The sequence below is a fragment of the Bos taurus genome, chromosome 18 (assembly GCF_002263795.3).
Source record: "Bos taurus isolate L1 Dominette 01449 registration number 42190680 breed Hereford chromosome 18, ARS-UCD2.0, whole genome shotgun sequence".
Classification (NCBI taxonomy): domain Eukaryota; kingdom Metazoa; phylum Chordata; class Mammalia; order Artiodactyla; family Bovidae; genus Bos; species Bos taurus.
Genome location: NC_037345.1, coordinates 2256373 through 2273068, shown reverse-complemented (window position 1 = coordinate 2273068; position 16696 = coordinate 2256373). Strand labels below are relative to the sequence as shown.

The 16696-nt window shown below is 42.0% G+C and overlaps 1 protein-coding gene across 9 annotated transcripts in view; it reads left to right on the top strand.

Annotated features, from left to right (window-relative positions):
- Nucleotides 1-15421, top strand: part of WDR59 (WD repeat domain 59) — an 81889-nt gene extending 66468 nt beyond the window's left edge. For 4 of the 9 annotated variants that reach the window (XM_005218355.5, XM_059876777.1, XM_059876779.1 and 1 more), the window contains 6 exons: nt 3330-3442; nt 4964-5114; nt 5210-5282; nt 6539-6665; nt 7049-7191; nt 13097-13889. In XM_005218355.5, the coding sequence (XP_005218412.1) occupies nt 3330-3442; nt 4964-5114; nt 5210-5282; nt 6539-6665; nt 7049-7191; nt 13097-13332 (843 nt within the window). In that variant the 3' untranslated portion in view covers nt 13333-13889. Of the gene's footprint in view, nt 1-3329; nt 3492-4098; nt 5115-5209; nt 5283-6538; nt 6666-7048; nt 7192-13096; nt 13890-14907 lie in introns of those variants that run through there. The other 5 variants (XM_059876780.1, NM_001101130.1, XM_059876781.1 and 2 more) reach the window with 5 other exon arrangements.
- The last annotated feature ends 1275 nt before the right edge of the window (nt 15422-16696 follow it).

Below are 16696 nucleotides of genomic sequence, written 5' to 3'. Positions count from 1 at the left end.
ACTTTATGGTTGTGGTTTAATGACATTTTAAAGTGTGCCTCCTATTTTGTAAATTTTTTCCCATTTTCTTTGCCAAACTCTAGGGCTATTGCAACTTCCTAAATTCCTTGGATATTTCTCTTATTAGTGCTTAGTTGAGAAAGTCCTAAAGCATTTACTAAGTATTTTTGTAACAACTCTTTTCTAGTGCATGGTGATAGTTAATAAATTTGGATATCTTAATCTTTGCCATTTGCACCCTCAGTTCTTTTTCGTTTTTACTTTTAAAAGTGCATCATTTCATACAAGGTTTACAAAGGCAGTCCTTAAGATGGAGATATGTTCAGTCCCAAAATATGATGTTATATTACAAAATTTAAATTTCCTTCGTTTCTGCAGGAACACATGAGTGCATTAAGCATGTTGCACCTATGTTGCTGGGCTTTTTGTTGGTGGTGGTTTTCCTTTCTTTTTTGGCCACATTGTACAACTTGTGATCTTAGTTTCCCGCCAGGGATCGAACCCAGGCCCTCGGCACAGAAAGTACAGCGTCCTAACCACTGGACCATAAGGGAATTCTCAGTGTCATTATTTTTTTTAAATAGTTTTATTGAGATTGTAGTCCAGAGACCATGCAATTCACTCATTTAAGATGTACCATTCCATGGCCTCAGTATTTTCACAGCATTTTGCAGTCATTACCACGAGCAATTTTGGAACATTTCCATTACCCTATAAAGGCTCACTCCTCCATCCAGCCTTTTCCAACCACTAGTTTGCATTCTATTCCACTCTTTATTCTTTAGTGTGCAGATTAGATTGAGCATGGAAACTACTAGCTGTTGTCCTGTCTGCTTAGTTTTTTCCTTGTAACCTTCCAAATGACCCAGGACTAAGGCCTTCCCTTGATTTTTTTCTTTTTTTTTAAGTTTTTTTTTCCTTTCAGTATTTTTTCTTTTTATTTGATGTGGACCATTTTTAAAGTCTTCATTGAATTTGTTACAATATTGTTTCTGTCTTATGTTTTGCTTTTTGGTCCCAAGGCATGTGGGGTCTTAGCTCCACAACCAGGATGGAATCAGCACCCCCTGCATTGAAAGGCAAAGTCTTAACCACCAAACTGCCATGGAAGACCCTTTCCCTTGATTTTTATCTGACTGAAAAATCTCTAAGATTTCCTTTTGTCTCCTACTAAACACTATCAAGTCTCAGCTTCAGACCCTTTTAAGTAAAACTTACAGTCATGAATTTAATGTTTTTCTTTAAGAACCGAGCCACCTAAAATTCTGCAAACATTGAGAAGGCAAAACAAAGTACTGGAACTAGTGAGGAATTTCTAACAGGAAGTGTCAGCCCAACTCTGCTCCCTCGTGGTGTAACCCTGGGCAAAGTATTTCAGATTCTCTAAGCCACTGTGTGTATTTGTAAAATGAGACCTGGAAGAATAATTACCTCATAGGGTTGATAAGAAGATTGGTTTACATTCTAGAAAGACATTCTCTGAGGAAAAATTACTTCCTACAGTGTTTTGTTTTTTTTCTCTTTTTCTTTGAAATTTTCAGTACTTTTATGGCAGAGTTGATTTGGAAGGTCAGGCTAGTCCAAGTGAAGTGAAGTGGAAAGACCCTTTCCTGGGGCTCAGACACACCTGGATTTACATCTGGGCTCTGTCCCTTTCATGTTGTGAGATCCTAGGCAGCTGCCTAATCATTTTGAACTTCATTTCCTCAACTCTAAAATAGGAACAATACTTCTGCTTCTGAGGTCCTTATGAGAACTCAGTAAGGTAATATATGCACAGTTTCCATACCTGTGTCTCGTAAGTGTAAGTATCCAATATGTGGCAAATGATTGCTGCTATTCTTGCAATTCCAGTCATCTCTGTGGTATGGTCTTGCTTAATGGGCTGGGAACGACATCAATGCTAATGCTTGGAGAGTTTTTTTTAATTTTTTATTCACGTGCTGAAGATGATATGTCACCTGCTTTGCAAGGAAGATTTGCAGAAATAAACCTAAGTATCAACTATTTCCATTGAAGGCACTTAGGAAACATGTATTATAAATGAGGAAATGATGGGCCCAAGTTGTCAGCCAGAATAGTAAAAGTCCTTTCTTATCCCAGAAACCTCTGAACTTCTTCCAGCAGCCATCCAGCTGGGCCATTGATCATAGAAATGAATGTTTTTCATTTGAACCAATACTCATGGGTGTTATTGGAGCCACACCATTTAGTTGATTTTTTTTTTTTTTTTTTACATATCTGATGTGTTTCTGTTCCTGTTTTTCAGTGTTTTTATTTGCTTGTTTTTTTCTTCTGTTTTAAACTCCTGATTGAAAGTCTGTGTCTTTTTCCTTTCGAGTTTCTATCAGAGTCTAATAGTGTTTTCCAGTTAGTGGGCATATAATAGTAAGAAAAATTTTCCAAAAACATATTCCATTTTTATAGGTATGGAGGGGATGGGGGCTCTGTTGATGGTGTGATGTATTTGTATTTTGGGTGTGCTAAATCTTATATTTAATAGACATCTTATGGATTTTAGTTTCTGCTTGATGAGTCCAAGCCCCGTGAGATTTCAAATTTGGAGATACTCCTCACATTTGATGTCAACAAAAGGAAAGCTGGGTCTTGGCCTATTTTTCTGTAGCTTCAGAGAGTATACTAAAATTTTCATAATGAAAAGTTTTTCATTATTTGGAGAAAGGACAGATCTTCAGTATGATATTGAATGCATTTTTTTTTCCCCCTGCCAATTCACTAATGAAGCAGCAGAAAAAGACACACAAGTCATTGGTTAAATAGGCAACCGATGGAAGTTACTGTATAGTGTCTTTCTCTGAAGTCTGCTTCATAAAAGTTTTTAGGGCTAGGTTTTTTCAGATGGGGTACAAGTCCCCTGAGAATCTTGCAGAAATGCAAATTCTGATTCAATAAGTCTGGAGCATAGCCTCAAACTCTGCATTTCAATAAGCTCCCAGCTTTGGCCGCCCCCAGAGTAGCAAGGCGGAGAAGGCAGTGGCACCCCACTCCAGTACTCCTGCCTGGAAAATCCCATGGATGGAGAACCCTGGTAGGCTGCAGTCCATGGGGTCGCTAAGAGTCGGACACAACTGAGTGACTTCACTTTCATTTTTCACTTTCATGCATTGGAGAAGGAAATGGCAACCCACTCCAGTGTTCTTGCCTAGAGAATCCCAGGGACGGGGGAGCCTGGCGGGCTGCCGTCTATGGGGTCGCACAGAGTCAGATTAGGCTGTGTATGGAGGTGGTGGAGGAGGGGTGGTTCTTTCCTGGTTCCTGATCCTCTGCTCCCCAGTCTGAGTGTGGCTGTTTCTCTTTGATCTGTCCAGGTTTGGTCGCTGGCCACAGTAGCTACGGATCTTTGCCTTGGTCCGAAGTCTGACCCAGATTTGGAAACACCCTGGGCTCGACATCCATTTGGGCGACAACTGTTGGAGTCCCTGTAGGTTTTGAGAGCTAAAAGTGAGGAAAATGAATGGTGTCACTTTTAGGTCTGTAAACGCTTTCAGTGTTATTGTCTAAAGTACAAAGCCTTGAGGCATGAGAAGAGGAAGTGAGACCTTTCCTTTTAAAGTTGCAGTAACTTCTGTGCGGAACTGATTCCTTAGAACAGGAGGAACTATATAATATTTGTCATTTATAATGACGATTTTAGACTCAGATATCCTTGAGAGAGTTATGCTTTGTCCCAGAAATCGTATCTGTCTGAACACAGAGCTCCTGAGGTAAAAAGTTTGTTGAGGTGCTGTAGAACCTCGCGCCTGAGAGCAGGTTAGAGAACTGTATGTTGGATTTGTGTTTTCCAAAGGCCACGATGTGTTCACCCTACTAGATGGTTTATGAAAATACTGAGTTTGATTTATTGCACTAAAGTATGACTAACAGGAACTACAACGTGCAAAATGATTTACAGCCAGGAAAAATCACTGGAGCCTCCACGACAGGGAGGCCCAGGTCCTGAAGAGAGATGGAGAAGCTCTCCATCCTTCAGGTGGAGGTTCACTTTACCTATTTGAGGAGAGATCTGGGATGCTTGCTCACTCTTCAAGTGCCTCGTGGTAACACAGGATAATGATGTTTGTTCTACCCACTTCCTAGGAGGCTCATGAGAAAGTGTGAAAACACCTTAAAACTATTAGACTTTGCTTGTTAGGAAAGTATCGATACTATTCCATTGCAAAGGCCAAGTTCCTGGGATCTCTACCTCACCTTCTGGGGCAGTTGTCCTGAAAGGAGCAAAGGGGAAGTGAGGACCTAAGAGGTAATAAAACTGTTCCCTGTTGTTCTTATTTAATAGCTCAGACTCATAATGCCACCTCTGGAGTCTGACCTGCTCTCCATTTCTCTGAGCACTTTCATGTAGCCTTAGGTTATATGAATGGAGGACTAGGAAACCCCTAGAAAGCATTGTGATGCCTCCCTGGAGCTGGGGAGGCCTCACTCAGATGTGAGTTGAGTCTCCCTAATTCTTGGAGAAACTTCATCAAGTCTGAGCCCAGGCCTGGATGCCTACCAGGAGCTTTCAGATGGGTTCTAGGTCGTGTGTGATACTCTGATATGTGTTATTCCAAAACAAGTCGATCAAGCTGCTGGGTCTGTAGAAAGCTCTTGTTCCTGATGGGGGCTTTTGAGGCAAAATCAAGAATTCTCTCTTCTTTTATGGTTTATCATAGGATACTGAATATAGTTCACTGTGCTATCCAGTAAGGACCTTGTTGTTTATCCATTCTATATAAACTATAATGGAAATGCATATGAAAAAGAATGTGTATATATGTATAACTGAAGCACTTTGCAGTATAGTAGAAATTAACACAATGTTGTAAGTCAACTACACTTCAATAAAGTTAGTTTTTAAATTAGCTCTCCCTTCCTTCCCCAATGGGAACGACCTGCCGCAGTCGCGACAGTCATCATTCCCCCGTGCCTTCTCACGACTTCTCCCGTGCCCCTTTCTCTCCAGACTGGCTCATTACTGCCGGCTCCGGGACGTGCAGACGTTGGCCATGCTCTGCAGCGTGTTCGAAGCCCAGTCTCGACCGCAGGGGATACCAAACCCTTTCGGGCCTTTTCCCAGCCGCTCAGCTAACCTTGTGGTGTCCCACAGTCGATATGTAAGCTGGGGGTTTCCTGGCCTGAATCTGGCTTTTTGCAAAGGTCAGCCGTCGTGGGAAGCGGCGCCCTCACGCTGCTCCCGCTTTCATTGCAGCCCAGCTTTACATCCTCAGGCTCCTGCTCAAGCTTGTCCGACCCGGGGTTCAACACTGGTGGCTGGAACATAGGTCAGTACGGAGCTGCCTTAGCCCATGCTGGGGTTTTATACTTTCAGTGTGGTGTGTGATTTAATATGTGATCTTTAGTTGATGAATATTCTTCATATTTTCCCTTGTTTCTCATTGCCTTGTATGTGTTTATTTACTTTTTAATTTTTGGCTGTACTGTGCACCTTACAGGGTCTCAGTCTCCCAACCAGGGACTGAACCCAGGCCCCAGCAGTGAAAGTGCCAAGTCTAACCCCTGGACTGCCAGGGAAGTCCCCTCATTGACCTTTAAACTGAGTACGGTGGAGATACCAGTCAGCAAGGGCTGAAGACATGGGCTTTTGTGTCTGAGCAGGCTGGTTTCTGCAGTCTCTCTGCCTTGCTTGGTTACTTCCCATCCTGTGACCTTGAGGAACTGGCAGTGGGCCTTCCCATTGTCCATCGCCAGCCCCAGCCCTTATCCTTTGTGCTGCACAAGCCCCTTCCCCATCGCCTACCACTTCCTGTTACCACCCCCCACACCCTCCACCTCGAACCTCCTTCAGGATAGGGAAGTGAAGCCGAGCCCAGTCCCACCTGGCCGTAAAGGTCTATGTAGCCAGTAGGTGTATATGTGTTTTCTGGAGTTTTAAAATTTCTTTTTAAAAATGATTTTAATTTTGTTGATAACAGAAGTACTATTTGCCTGTTGAAGAAAACAAATGTTGGTGGAGAAAATACTAATGGTTGATTTCCCCACCTAGAAATAAATAAGATCTGTTAACATTCCAGGACATTTCCGTCCAGTCTGTGTGTGTGTGTGTGTGTGTGTGTGTGTGTGTGTGTGTGTGTTGGGGGCGGGGGAGGGGGGGCAGATCTTTCTATATTTGTGGTTTTATGTTCTATTTTTTATTTTATCATGAGCATTTTCTCATGCTATTTAAAGAGTTTTTCTAAAATAAGTAATGCCTGCCTAATAATCTATATCACTCTTATAATTTGCTTATCATTGTGTGTGTACCTAATTATCAAGTTACGTTAATAGTAAATACCTAGACAGAAAGGGTCACACAGAGTCGGACACGACTAAAGTGACTTGGCAGCAGCAGCAGCAGCAGCAGACAGAAAGGTAAGGATAGGAAAGTGTTCTGTTTAGTTCTAGGACTTCTCAGAATCTTCAGCTTAGCTTATTTTCCTTCCAGGAAGTAAATGGGACACATGTGCATCATGAGAGATTTCAGATTATTTCCTATGCCTCCTCTGATTTCCATCTTCCCTTCCCATTTGATTTTCTTCAGTGGGAAGAGAAACAGAACACATATCTTCACCCTGGGGAGAGTCCTCACCAGAAGAAATCCGCTTTGGGAGTCTGACCTACAGTGATCCTCGTGAGCGAGAGCGTGATCAGCATGATAAAAATAAAAGGTAATGACCTTCCCAGCCAGGAGCTGTAGTTCTGTGATGCTTAGATTCTTCCCACACTGGGACTCTTGCTTTTAACAAAAGTATATGCTGTGCTTAGTCATTCAGTCATGTCCAACTCTCTGCAACCCCATGGAAGTAGCCCACCAGACTCCTCTGTCCATGGGGATTTTCCAGGCAGGCAAGAATACTGGAGTGGGTTGCCGTGCCTTTCTCCAGGGAATAATCCCAACCCTGGGATCGAATCCAGGTCTCCCGCACTGCAGGCGGATTCTTTACCATCTGAGCTGCCAGGGAAACCCTAAGAGAGGTATATTAAGTGCCACTTGGCATCAAACTTGTTTTTCTTAAAGGAACTGACAAGATATGTTTTGAATTTGATCCAGGCTTCTGGACCCCGCTAATACCCAGCAATTTGATGACTTTAAGAAATGCTATGGAGAAATCCTCTACCGTTGGGGTCTGAGGGAGAAACGAGCTGAAGTGCTGAAGTTTGTTTCCTGTCCTCCTGATCCTCACAAAGGCATTGGTAAATATGACTTCTTTCTGTTCTCATCACTCTCTGAAAGGTTCTGTCATTTAACGTGTCCATACATAATCCTTGGAAGTTCCAGTGTCTCATTTATAAGTGGAAATTTCTGAAGTACTTTGAGTCTATTTTAAGTTATTGAAAACCCTGGCATTTCATGAGACAATTACATTTTCATTGTAAAGGAAGAAGTTGTCTGTACAATCCTCAGATATTGACTGGCAGCAGGGACATTTATTCAGTTATTCAGCTAATGTTTATGAGACTCCTCTTAGTTGCAGTGCTGGCACACTCCTCCTTTGTGGCAACTCCTAGGCCAGTGGGGGAGAAAAATAATTACAAGCTGTGATCAGTACTTATGAGCAAGCAAAAAGGATGTTGGGTCAGGGGAGCAGGGAGGGAGAATTTTAGCAGACATTTTGAGCTGCATTGGGAAGGCTCTCTGAGGAGCCGAGGTCAGCAGGACAGGATGGAGCCACCTGTGCAGCAGGACAGTCTCACGAAGGGCATCCCACCCAGGAGCAGCCCCACAGGGGAAATAGCTATTGTTTTGAACAGGCGAAGGAAGACCAGTGCGCTAGAACACAGTGAGTGAGAAGAGTGCTGTAAAACTAGACCACAGGAGAGTCGGGCTTGAAAGTCACGGTAAGAACTTGGACTGTATTCTAAGTCCAGTGATGAGTTTCAAAGGACATTAAGGAGTAAATGACATGACTCTCCTAACAGTCCAGTGGTCAGGACTCTGCTTTCACTGTTGTGGGTTTGGGTTCAATCAGGGAACTAAAATCTTGCAAGCTGTGTGGTGCGGCTGAAAAAAAGGAGAATGAGGCCAAACTGACAGGGAGGGAGCATAGCTCCACCTGGCAGCAGACAGCTGGAAGAAGTGGTATGCTCCGGTTTCCACTGCAAGAGGATTTCTTTGGCTATTATAGGAAGAAAGGATTGGAGGAGGACAGAAGTAGAGGCGGACAGGGCATTTGAAGACTGTTAAGGTGGTCAGAGAGAGAAGGACGGCCTGGTCTCAGGTGTCATCAGTGGAAGTGGAAAGAGATGGATGAAGGAAAAATGCATTTCAGGGGTAGACTCAATATCAGTGTGGGCTTGAGGACGAGACAAAGCTTAAATGATTCTAAGTTTCCAGCTTGAACTGGAAATGGCGATGCCATATTCTAAGATTAGAAAAGATTGGAAGAAAATTGAAAACGCAGTTTGGAATAGTAGGAAATGTTGAAGTTCAAACTGTAGAAATCATGTAGACAGTTGGATATGAGTCTGGAACTTAAAGGAGAGTTTAGGGCTGAAACTAGGAATGTGGGAATATTTAGCATATTGATGGTATTCATGCTGTGAGCATTGAGTGCATTTACCTGGGAACTGTGGGGTGGAATGGGCTCTCAAATAAGAGAGCCCTCTGATTCTGGGCCTTGAGAGAAACCAGTAGTTGGAGCTTGAGTCTTGGAGAAAGAACCAGAAACAGACTTTGAATGAGATACTAGTGTGTTTTGAGGAAAAGCAAGACTATGATATGAAAGAAGTTAAGAGATATTTTCTAAAGAATGATACAAAAGAGAGACATCAAGAATAGACTGAACACATTCTGATTTCCTTTCTCCCCCAGACCCTGCTGAAGTGTCTACATAGAGCTTTTATGAAAAGACACAGCTATGCAAGGAAAAGAAATATTGGCAATAAAATTTGGGACCTGGGTTACAGATAGTTAGTGGTAGCTGATTTTACAGAGAGGGAGCTGAACACTGAACTGGCAGGCAGAAAAACAGTAACACACATGGATAACCCCATGTAACTAATCCCATGGACTGCAGCTTGTCAGGCTCCTCTGTCCATGGAATTCTCCAGGCAAGAATACTGGAATAGGTTGCCATTTCCTTCTCTAGGGGATCTTCCTGACCTAAGGATCCAACTCAGGTCTCCTGCATTGCTGGCAGATTCTTTACCGTCTGAGCCACCAGGGAAGCCCAACACATGGCAGAACCCCCAGATGGTTCAGGAATTACAAGTACCCAGAACTGCTTCAAGTGGCAGGAAGGTGAGGTCAGAAGTAGGAGCCTTGTATGATGGCCTTTATAGGGTCCCCAGATCCCCACTCCTATTTTGCAAAGCAGTTTTCACCCTTCCCCTCCCCCAGCAGAAACCTGGAAGTTCACTGTCTAGAAAAGGTGGACAAATTTCCTGATAAAGGACCTGCTACATAGCTAGTATATGAATGAAGAAAGACTCGGGGATCTAGAGAAGATCCTAGAAGTTTCCAGAGACAGAAGATGAGTCGCCTGCAAAGGATAGGAATACGAATAGCATCACACTTCTTGGGAGCAGTGAAGCTGCTGAAGATCCTGGGGCTGGACAGCAGCAGTGCAGCAGTGCCTTCCCTGGGCTCGAAGAAACGATCCTCTTAGACTCCCTTAGCATCTAACCTAGAGTTCTGCACCCAGGTCATCCTTTAAGAGTTAGAGTAAACCTTCAGCCTATCTAAGGAGGAGGAATAGATGCGAAGCCAGGAAACCAGGGTGTCAGGACGATGATGAAGGGAGATGTGCGTGACAGACCTGGAGACACAGCAGTCCAGGCTGGAGCTTCAGAGTGTTGTCCCTGAGAAAAAATACCTAGCGTGTTTCAGTATTCAGTGTGTTTCTAAAAGATTCAGGTGTTTGGAGGTAAATTGTCAATAAGTACATAATAAGCAAATGAAAAAACAAGACTAACTCTAGGAAAAACAAAATGTGCAAGAAAGAAAGGAAGTCATCATGGTATGTGGTTTGGCTTGATGAATACTTACCTAGAGAAATAATGTAAAAGCAACATTAATCCAACCAAATGATAATAGAGCTGCGTGGGGAAGAAGAGGAACAAGTGGTCCATGAGTCTGGTTGGGGAAATTGGGGAGTGAAAGAACTTCCACTGGGGAAGGTCAATAGACAGTGCTTAAATATGACAATTAAGGAATAACTAGGGAGGGGACATATGTATACCTGTACCAATACAATACTGTAAAGCAATTATCCTTCAATTGAAAATAAATAATTTTTTTTAAAAGAAATAACTTTATAAACATGTGTAGATAGGGAGATAAAAACAGAAGAAATAGTTAAATGGGTTGGAAGAATTTCCTCTAGGGAGTGATGGGTCTGGGAGTGGAAGGGAGTGCTGGTTTTGATAATACAGTGTATAGAATAATTTGATTCTTTAAGTTGTGTGAATATAGTTTCAGTTAAATAAAAACAAACCAAAATAATACATAGACTTAAATATTGAATAAAAGGACTATTTTAATATGGATTATCTTGGTGCATGTACATGAAGAAGTACAGACACAAAATGCTATTTGGGTAATCTATAATATTTTTCAGAGCATCTACAGGCATGCAGGTATATCAGGGAAAGATTAGCGATGGCCTCCTGCAATTTGTCTAGTAAATTAGTTCCAGGTAAATAATGAATCACAGAGATATGTAACTGATTTGTCAGCCCATCAGTCAGCTAGACCCTTTGACATCTGTTCAAAAGGTTGTGCTGGGTTCCTTGGGCTGGACAAAGGACTTTAAAGTCTGGTTTGGGGTTGAAGTTGTTCAGGAAGTCTTTAATCCATACTCCTTTGATTACAAATGAGGGTGTCTGATCCCTTCAGTTCCGTTTTTTCTTTCTCAGGATTGCTTTGGCTATTCAGGGTCTTTTGTGTTTGCATATAAATTAAACAATTTTTTGTTCTAGTTCTGTGAAAAATGTCATTGGTAATTTGATAGGGATTGCATTGAAAGTGTAGATTGCCTTGGGTAGTATTGTCATTTTGACAATATTGATTCTTCCAATCCAAGAATATGCTATATCTTTCCATCTGTGTGATCTTTGATTTCTTTCATGAGTGTCTTATAGTTTTCAGAGAACAGGTCTTTTGTCTCCTTGGGTAGGTTTATTCCTAGGTATTTTATTCTGGCACAGAAATAGAAATACAGATCAATGTAATAGATTAGAAAGCTCAGCAATAAACCCATGTACCCATGGCCAATTAATCTATGGCAAAGAAGGCAAGAATATATAGTGGAGAAAAGACAGCCTCTTCAATAAGTAGTGCTGGGTAAACTGGACAGCTACCTGTAAAAGAATGAAGTTAAAACATTCTGTAACAGTATACACAAAAATAAACTCAAGTGGATTTTAACCTAAATGTGAGACTGGATGCTATAAAAGTCTTTAGAGGAAAACATAGGCATAAACTCTTGACATAGATTGTAGCAATATCTTTTTGGATCCACATCCTAGAGTAATGAAAACAAAAATAAGCAAATAGGACCTAATTAAACTTAAAAGCTTTTGTACAGCACAAGAAACTGTAAATAAAATGAAAAAGTAGCCCATAGAATGGGAGAAAATATTTGCAAACAAAGCAACCAACAAAGGATTAACCTCCAAAATCTACAAAGAGTTCCTGTAGCTCAATATTAAAAAAAACTAATAACCCAATCAAAAAATGGACAGAGGATCTAAATAGATACTTCTCCAAAGGAGACATACAGATTGCCAGAAAGCACATGAAAAGATGCTCAACATTGCTGATTATTAGAGAAATGCAAATCAAAACCACAATGAGGTATCACCTCACATCAGTCAGAATGGCCATCATGAAAATAATAAATGTTGGAGAGGGTGTAGAGAAAAGGGAACCCTCTTACACTGCTGGTGAGAAAGTAAATTGAAGCAGCTGCTGTGGAGAACAATATGGGGGTTTCTTAAAAAACTAAAAATAGAACTAGTGTATGATTCAACAGTCCCATTCCTGGGCATGTATCTGGAGAAAATCCTAATTTGAAAAGATACAGACACACCAGTGTTCATAGCAGTGCTGTTTACAGTAACCAGGACATGGAAGCAACCTAAGTGTCCATCGACAGATGAATGGATAAAGAAGATGTAGTGTGTGTGTGCATGTGTGTGTGTGTATACACACTGGAATATTACTCAGCCATAAAAAGAATGAAATCAAGCTTTTGTATCATCATGGATGGACCTAGAGATTATCATTTTAAATGAAGTAAGTCAGACAAGAGAAAGACAAATATCATATAATATCACTCATATGTGGAACATAATTTTTAAAAAATGATGCAAATGAACTTATTTACCAAGCAGAAACAAACAGAGTTATTGAAACAAACTTATGGTTATCGAAGGGGAAGCATGGGGAGGAGGGATAAATCAGGAGCTTGAGATGAACATACATACACTACTGTATATAAGGTAGATAACAAGTGTGACCTACTGTATGGCACAGGGAACTCTACTCAATATTCTGACAACCCATATGAGAAAAGAGTCTGAAAAAGTATGAATATATGTGTAACTGAAGCACTTTGCTGTACACCTGAAACTAACAACATGTAAAACAACTATACTTCAATAAAAAAATTTTTTTAAGTCACGCTTAAGAAAACATAGCTATTTTTAATCAAGATTTTCAAGCTGGTTTATCTCAGGATTTACCTTAACTAGGAACTACCATGAAATATTTCCCTCAATTACTGTGTATGGAATGTCTCTATTGGTGCCTTTTTATGACTGCCTGTTGTTTTGAAGCAGAGGAGCTGGTTCTGATAGAAGGAAGAACCCAGGACCCTTCCTCTACTGTAAGGGGTGAAAGAAGAGGGAGATACGAATATCTGTGGGTGTTGAGATGAAAGGAGCCCCCAGTGATAGGCTTCTATTTCCTTAGGGAAGGGAAATAAGAGAGGCCATCGGGGGTTCTGCCATTTAAAAAAATTGAACAGCAGTGGTTTAATAAGATCCTACAGAGCCCTCCCTAATGAATACATCTTTACTGCTCACAATGCCCAGTTCTCGTTTGCAGAGCTAAACTCACCGTGTCTCTTTTTTGGCCACCTCCACCCTTCTCCAGAGTTTGGCGTGTACTGCAGCCACTGCCGGAGTGAGGTCCGGGGCACGCAATGTGCCATCTGCAAAGGCTTCACGTTCCAGTGTGCCATCTGCCACGTGGCTGTGCGAGGGTCGTCCAACTTCTGCCTGGCCTGTGGACACGGGGGGCACACCAGCCACATGATGGAGTGGTTTCGGACCCAGGAGGTGTGTCCCACCGGCTGTGGGTGCCACTGCCTACTGGAAAGCACTTTCTGAGCTCACAGCCCCCGGCGCTGTGGGAAGTCCTAGGGGGCCCATCAGTGCTGGGTGATAGGCTCTCTGCCAGGAGCGAGGCTCCAGAGCCCACCTCCACCTGGACTGGGGTGCACTCCCCTCAAAGACTGACACGGTGTGGGCTGTTCCTGAGCCTTTGCCTTCTTAACTCTTGGCTGTTTGTTGCTGGCATGGATGTCGGTGGAAGAGGACTCCGGCAGCTGGAAACACCTGCCTCCAGAGCTGTGTTTACCTTTCAGATGTTGACCTCAAACCATCGACAGCATCCTTTCTGATGCCAATCACAGAGATCAAGGTCAGATGTAAAGGACAGTCTGTTGAGCCAAAGGACAGTGGACATTACTTCAGTTGACAAATGGACCTGTGACATAAGTTGGTGCATTTAATGAACTGATGGACTATGGCCTTTTAAAATATGATACTTAAATTATAAATATGTACTTAAGGATCCTTAAGATGTATTTTTTTGTTTGCTATTTCTCTTCCAGCTGCTTTCCCTTGGCTAATAAAATTCTAGTAATCATCTGGGGGAAAAAAGAGGTGATATTTTAGTGAATCTTTTTTTAATTCTACTTCTAATTGAAATTAACTCTTTGGGATAGGATCAAAGTCAGTGCTCAGATTTTCAAAGGAACGCTGACTTGCTTTTGTCATCCAGTAGGGGAAAATAGAACTTGACCTTTAAGGTTCTTCCCAACTTGAAGAGTTTGGGTTTTTTTAATCATTTCTTCTAGCAAAAGGAAACTCAGATTACATGGCAGCATTGCTGTGAGAGGCTCCTGTTGCCATTATGCAGGTTGGCTGAGTTTCCATAAATGCTTTCATTCTTCTTTTGGGCTGCTTCACAGGCTTCCACCCATGTTTATCTGCATCCACCAGTTCTTCAGAACGTTCTCAGTGCTGATAGCTCAGTTGGTAAAGAAACTGCCTGCAATGAAGGAGACCCCGGTTCGATTCCTGGGTGGGGAAGATCCCCTGGAGAAGGGATAGGCTACCCACTCCAGTATTCTTGGGCTTCCCTTGAGGCTCAGCTGGTAAAGAATCCGCCTGAAGTTTGGGAGACCTGGGTTTGATTCCTGGGTTGGGAAGATCCCCTAGCGAAGGGAAAGGCTACCCACTCCTTCTGGCCTGGAGAATTCCATTAACCTTATAGTCCATGGGGTTGCAAAGAGTCAGACACAACTGAGTGACTTTCACTTCAGGAAAGAGAAATGCTTTTCGATATTGCTACTGAAATTTATATTTATTTTTTAGAATTTTACAATTCCAGATTGATTAGCTTAAGAAATACAACTCCATGTCTCAAAATATGACAGTCTTGTACATCACTGTAACTACAGCTCAGGACTCATTAATAGACTATGAAATCAATGTAGTGGATAAAAACCACAGTTTAAAAAAAATTAAAGTAGAAGAGACATCAGAGTGTACCAGTTAGGATAAACATTGTTTTGTGTAACTTGCTTACAAGTATATACATACACACTTGCACATGTGTATAAAGGATCACAGTATAAATTCATTTCTTACTGAGGGTTTTGTTCAAAACATTTTCAGAACACTTTTAGGTGAGGCTTATGTGAAGGTCATCCCTCTGTTACTGGATATGAAAGACCATGACGTAAGAAAAGCCTGGATCCTGTGCAATGAAAGCAGAGGTTTAACCCTGGGCTCGGAGTCGAGGTAAGATGTCAGCCACTCTGCAGAGTGGGCTGAATAAGGTGCAGTAGGTACATGGAGGCTGATAAAGGAGGAGGCCAAGAAAATCCAAACTTGTTCACTCTCTTCTGTTCACTTGTTTGTATCAGTGCTGCTGTAATGGCACCATGGGATTTGTAGTAATTTGGCTAATTTGTATTAAGATAAAAGTTCTATCGTGTTCCTCAGTGGAATCATGTCATTTGCAGAGAACAATCTTTTCCTGTTCCCCCTCTGCTCAAACTAATATCAGAATATAGTTTCTCATTCCAGTTTTGGTCCTTTGACTCTTTCCCTTATGGTGGTTATCAGTATTTTCCAGTAAGACTTGTGATTGAAAAGCACTTAAAACTTTCAAGAATAGACGATGAACGTGAAGTCGACCATCGCTTTGAAATACAACTAAAGATGCTTACTCCTTGGATGGAAAGTTATGACCAACCTAGACAGCATATTAAAAAGCAGAGACATTGCTTTGCCAACAAGGGTCCGTCTCGTTAAGGCTATGGTTTTTTCCAGTGGTCATGTATGGATGTGAGAGTTGGACTATAAAGAAAGCTGAGCACGGAAGAATTGACGCTTTTGAACTGTGGTGTTGGAGAAGACTCTTGAGAGTCCCTTGGACTGCAAGGAGATCCAGCCAGCCCATCCTAAAGGATTGAAGGCGGGAGGAGAAGGGGACGATAGAGGATAAGATGGTCGGATGGCATCACCAACTCATTGGATGTGAGTTTGAGTGAGCTCCGGGAGTTGGTGATGGACAGGGAAGCCTAGTGTGCTGGTGTGCCTGGTGTGTTCTTACAGTAACATCCTGGGAGAAGGAAATGGCAACCCATTCCAGTATTCTTGCTGATCCAGGAACCTGACAGGCTATAGTCCATGGGGTCGCAGAGAGTCAGACACGACTGAGCGACTAACACTACCTTAATGTAACTCTTTTAACAATATCTCTCTTTTAAATTATTTTTTTAAAAGACTTATTTATTTGTTTGGCTGTACTGGGGCTTAGTTGCAACATGTGAGATCTAGTTCCCTGACCAGAGATCAAATCCCAGTCCCTTACACTGGGAGCAGGAAGTCGTAGCCACTGGACCACCAGGGAGGTCCTGCATAACACTCTCTTGGTCCTACCTTTATTTGGCTACCCAGATACAGCATAAAGGATGAGAAGACAATTAGACAGAAATGATGACTCTTTGCTCAATGAGCTCAGCTCTTTGGTCTCTTGGCTGTGGATTCCCACGCAGGAAAGTGCACACACGCTGTCTGTGCCTTCAGAAGATTGAAAGTTTGGCTGCCACCAACTCACCCTCCCTGCTAAATACTTCTGTGTCCAAACTGAGACTAGCCCTAGTTTAAAAGCCCAGGGCCAGATATCACTGTCTTCTGCCACTATTTTAATTTAGAGAGAATCGTTGATGGGAGCACCCCAAAACTGTCTCTTTTTTTTTGTTTTTGTTTTTTTTCTTCTTTTCCTAATAGAGTTCAGAAATGAAAGAAAGGGAGAAAAGGTATCTAACATCGGAATCCAAAAAACAGTCCCCAGCAAAAGATTGCTGGCTTTAAGAGGCTTGGGCCAATCTGTATCATTATCAAATGGTTTTCCTTCTGTAAACAGTTTGGACACATTAGATGCAACACAGTTTAA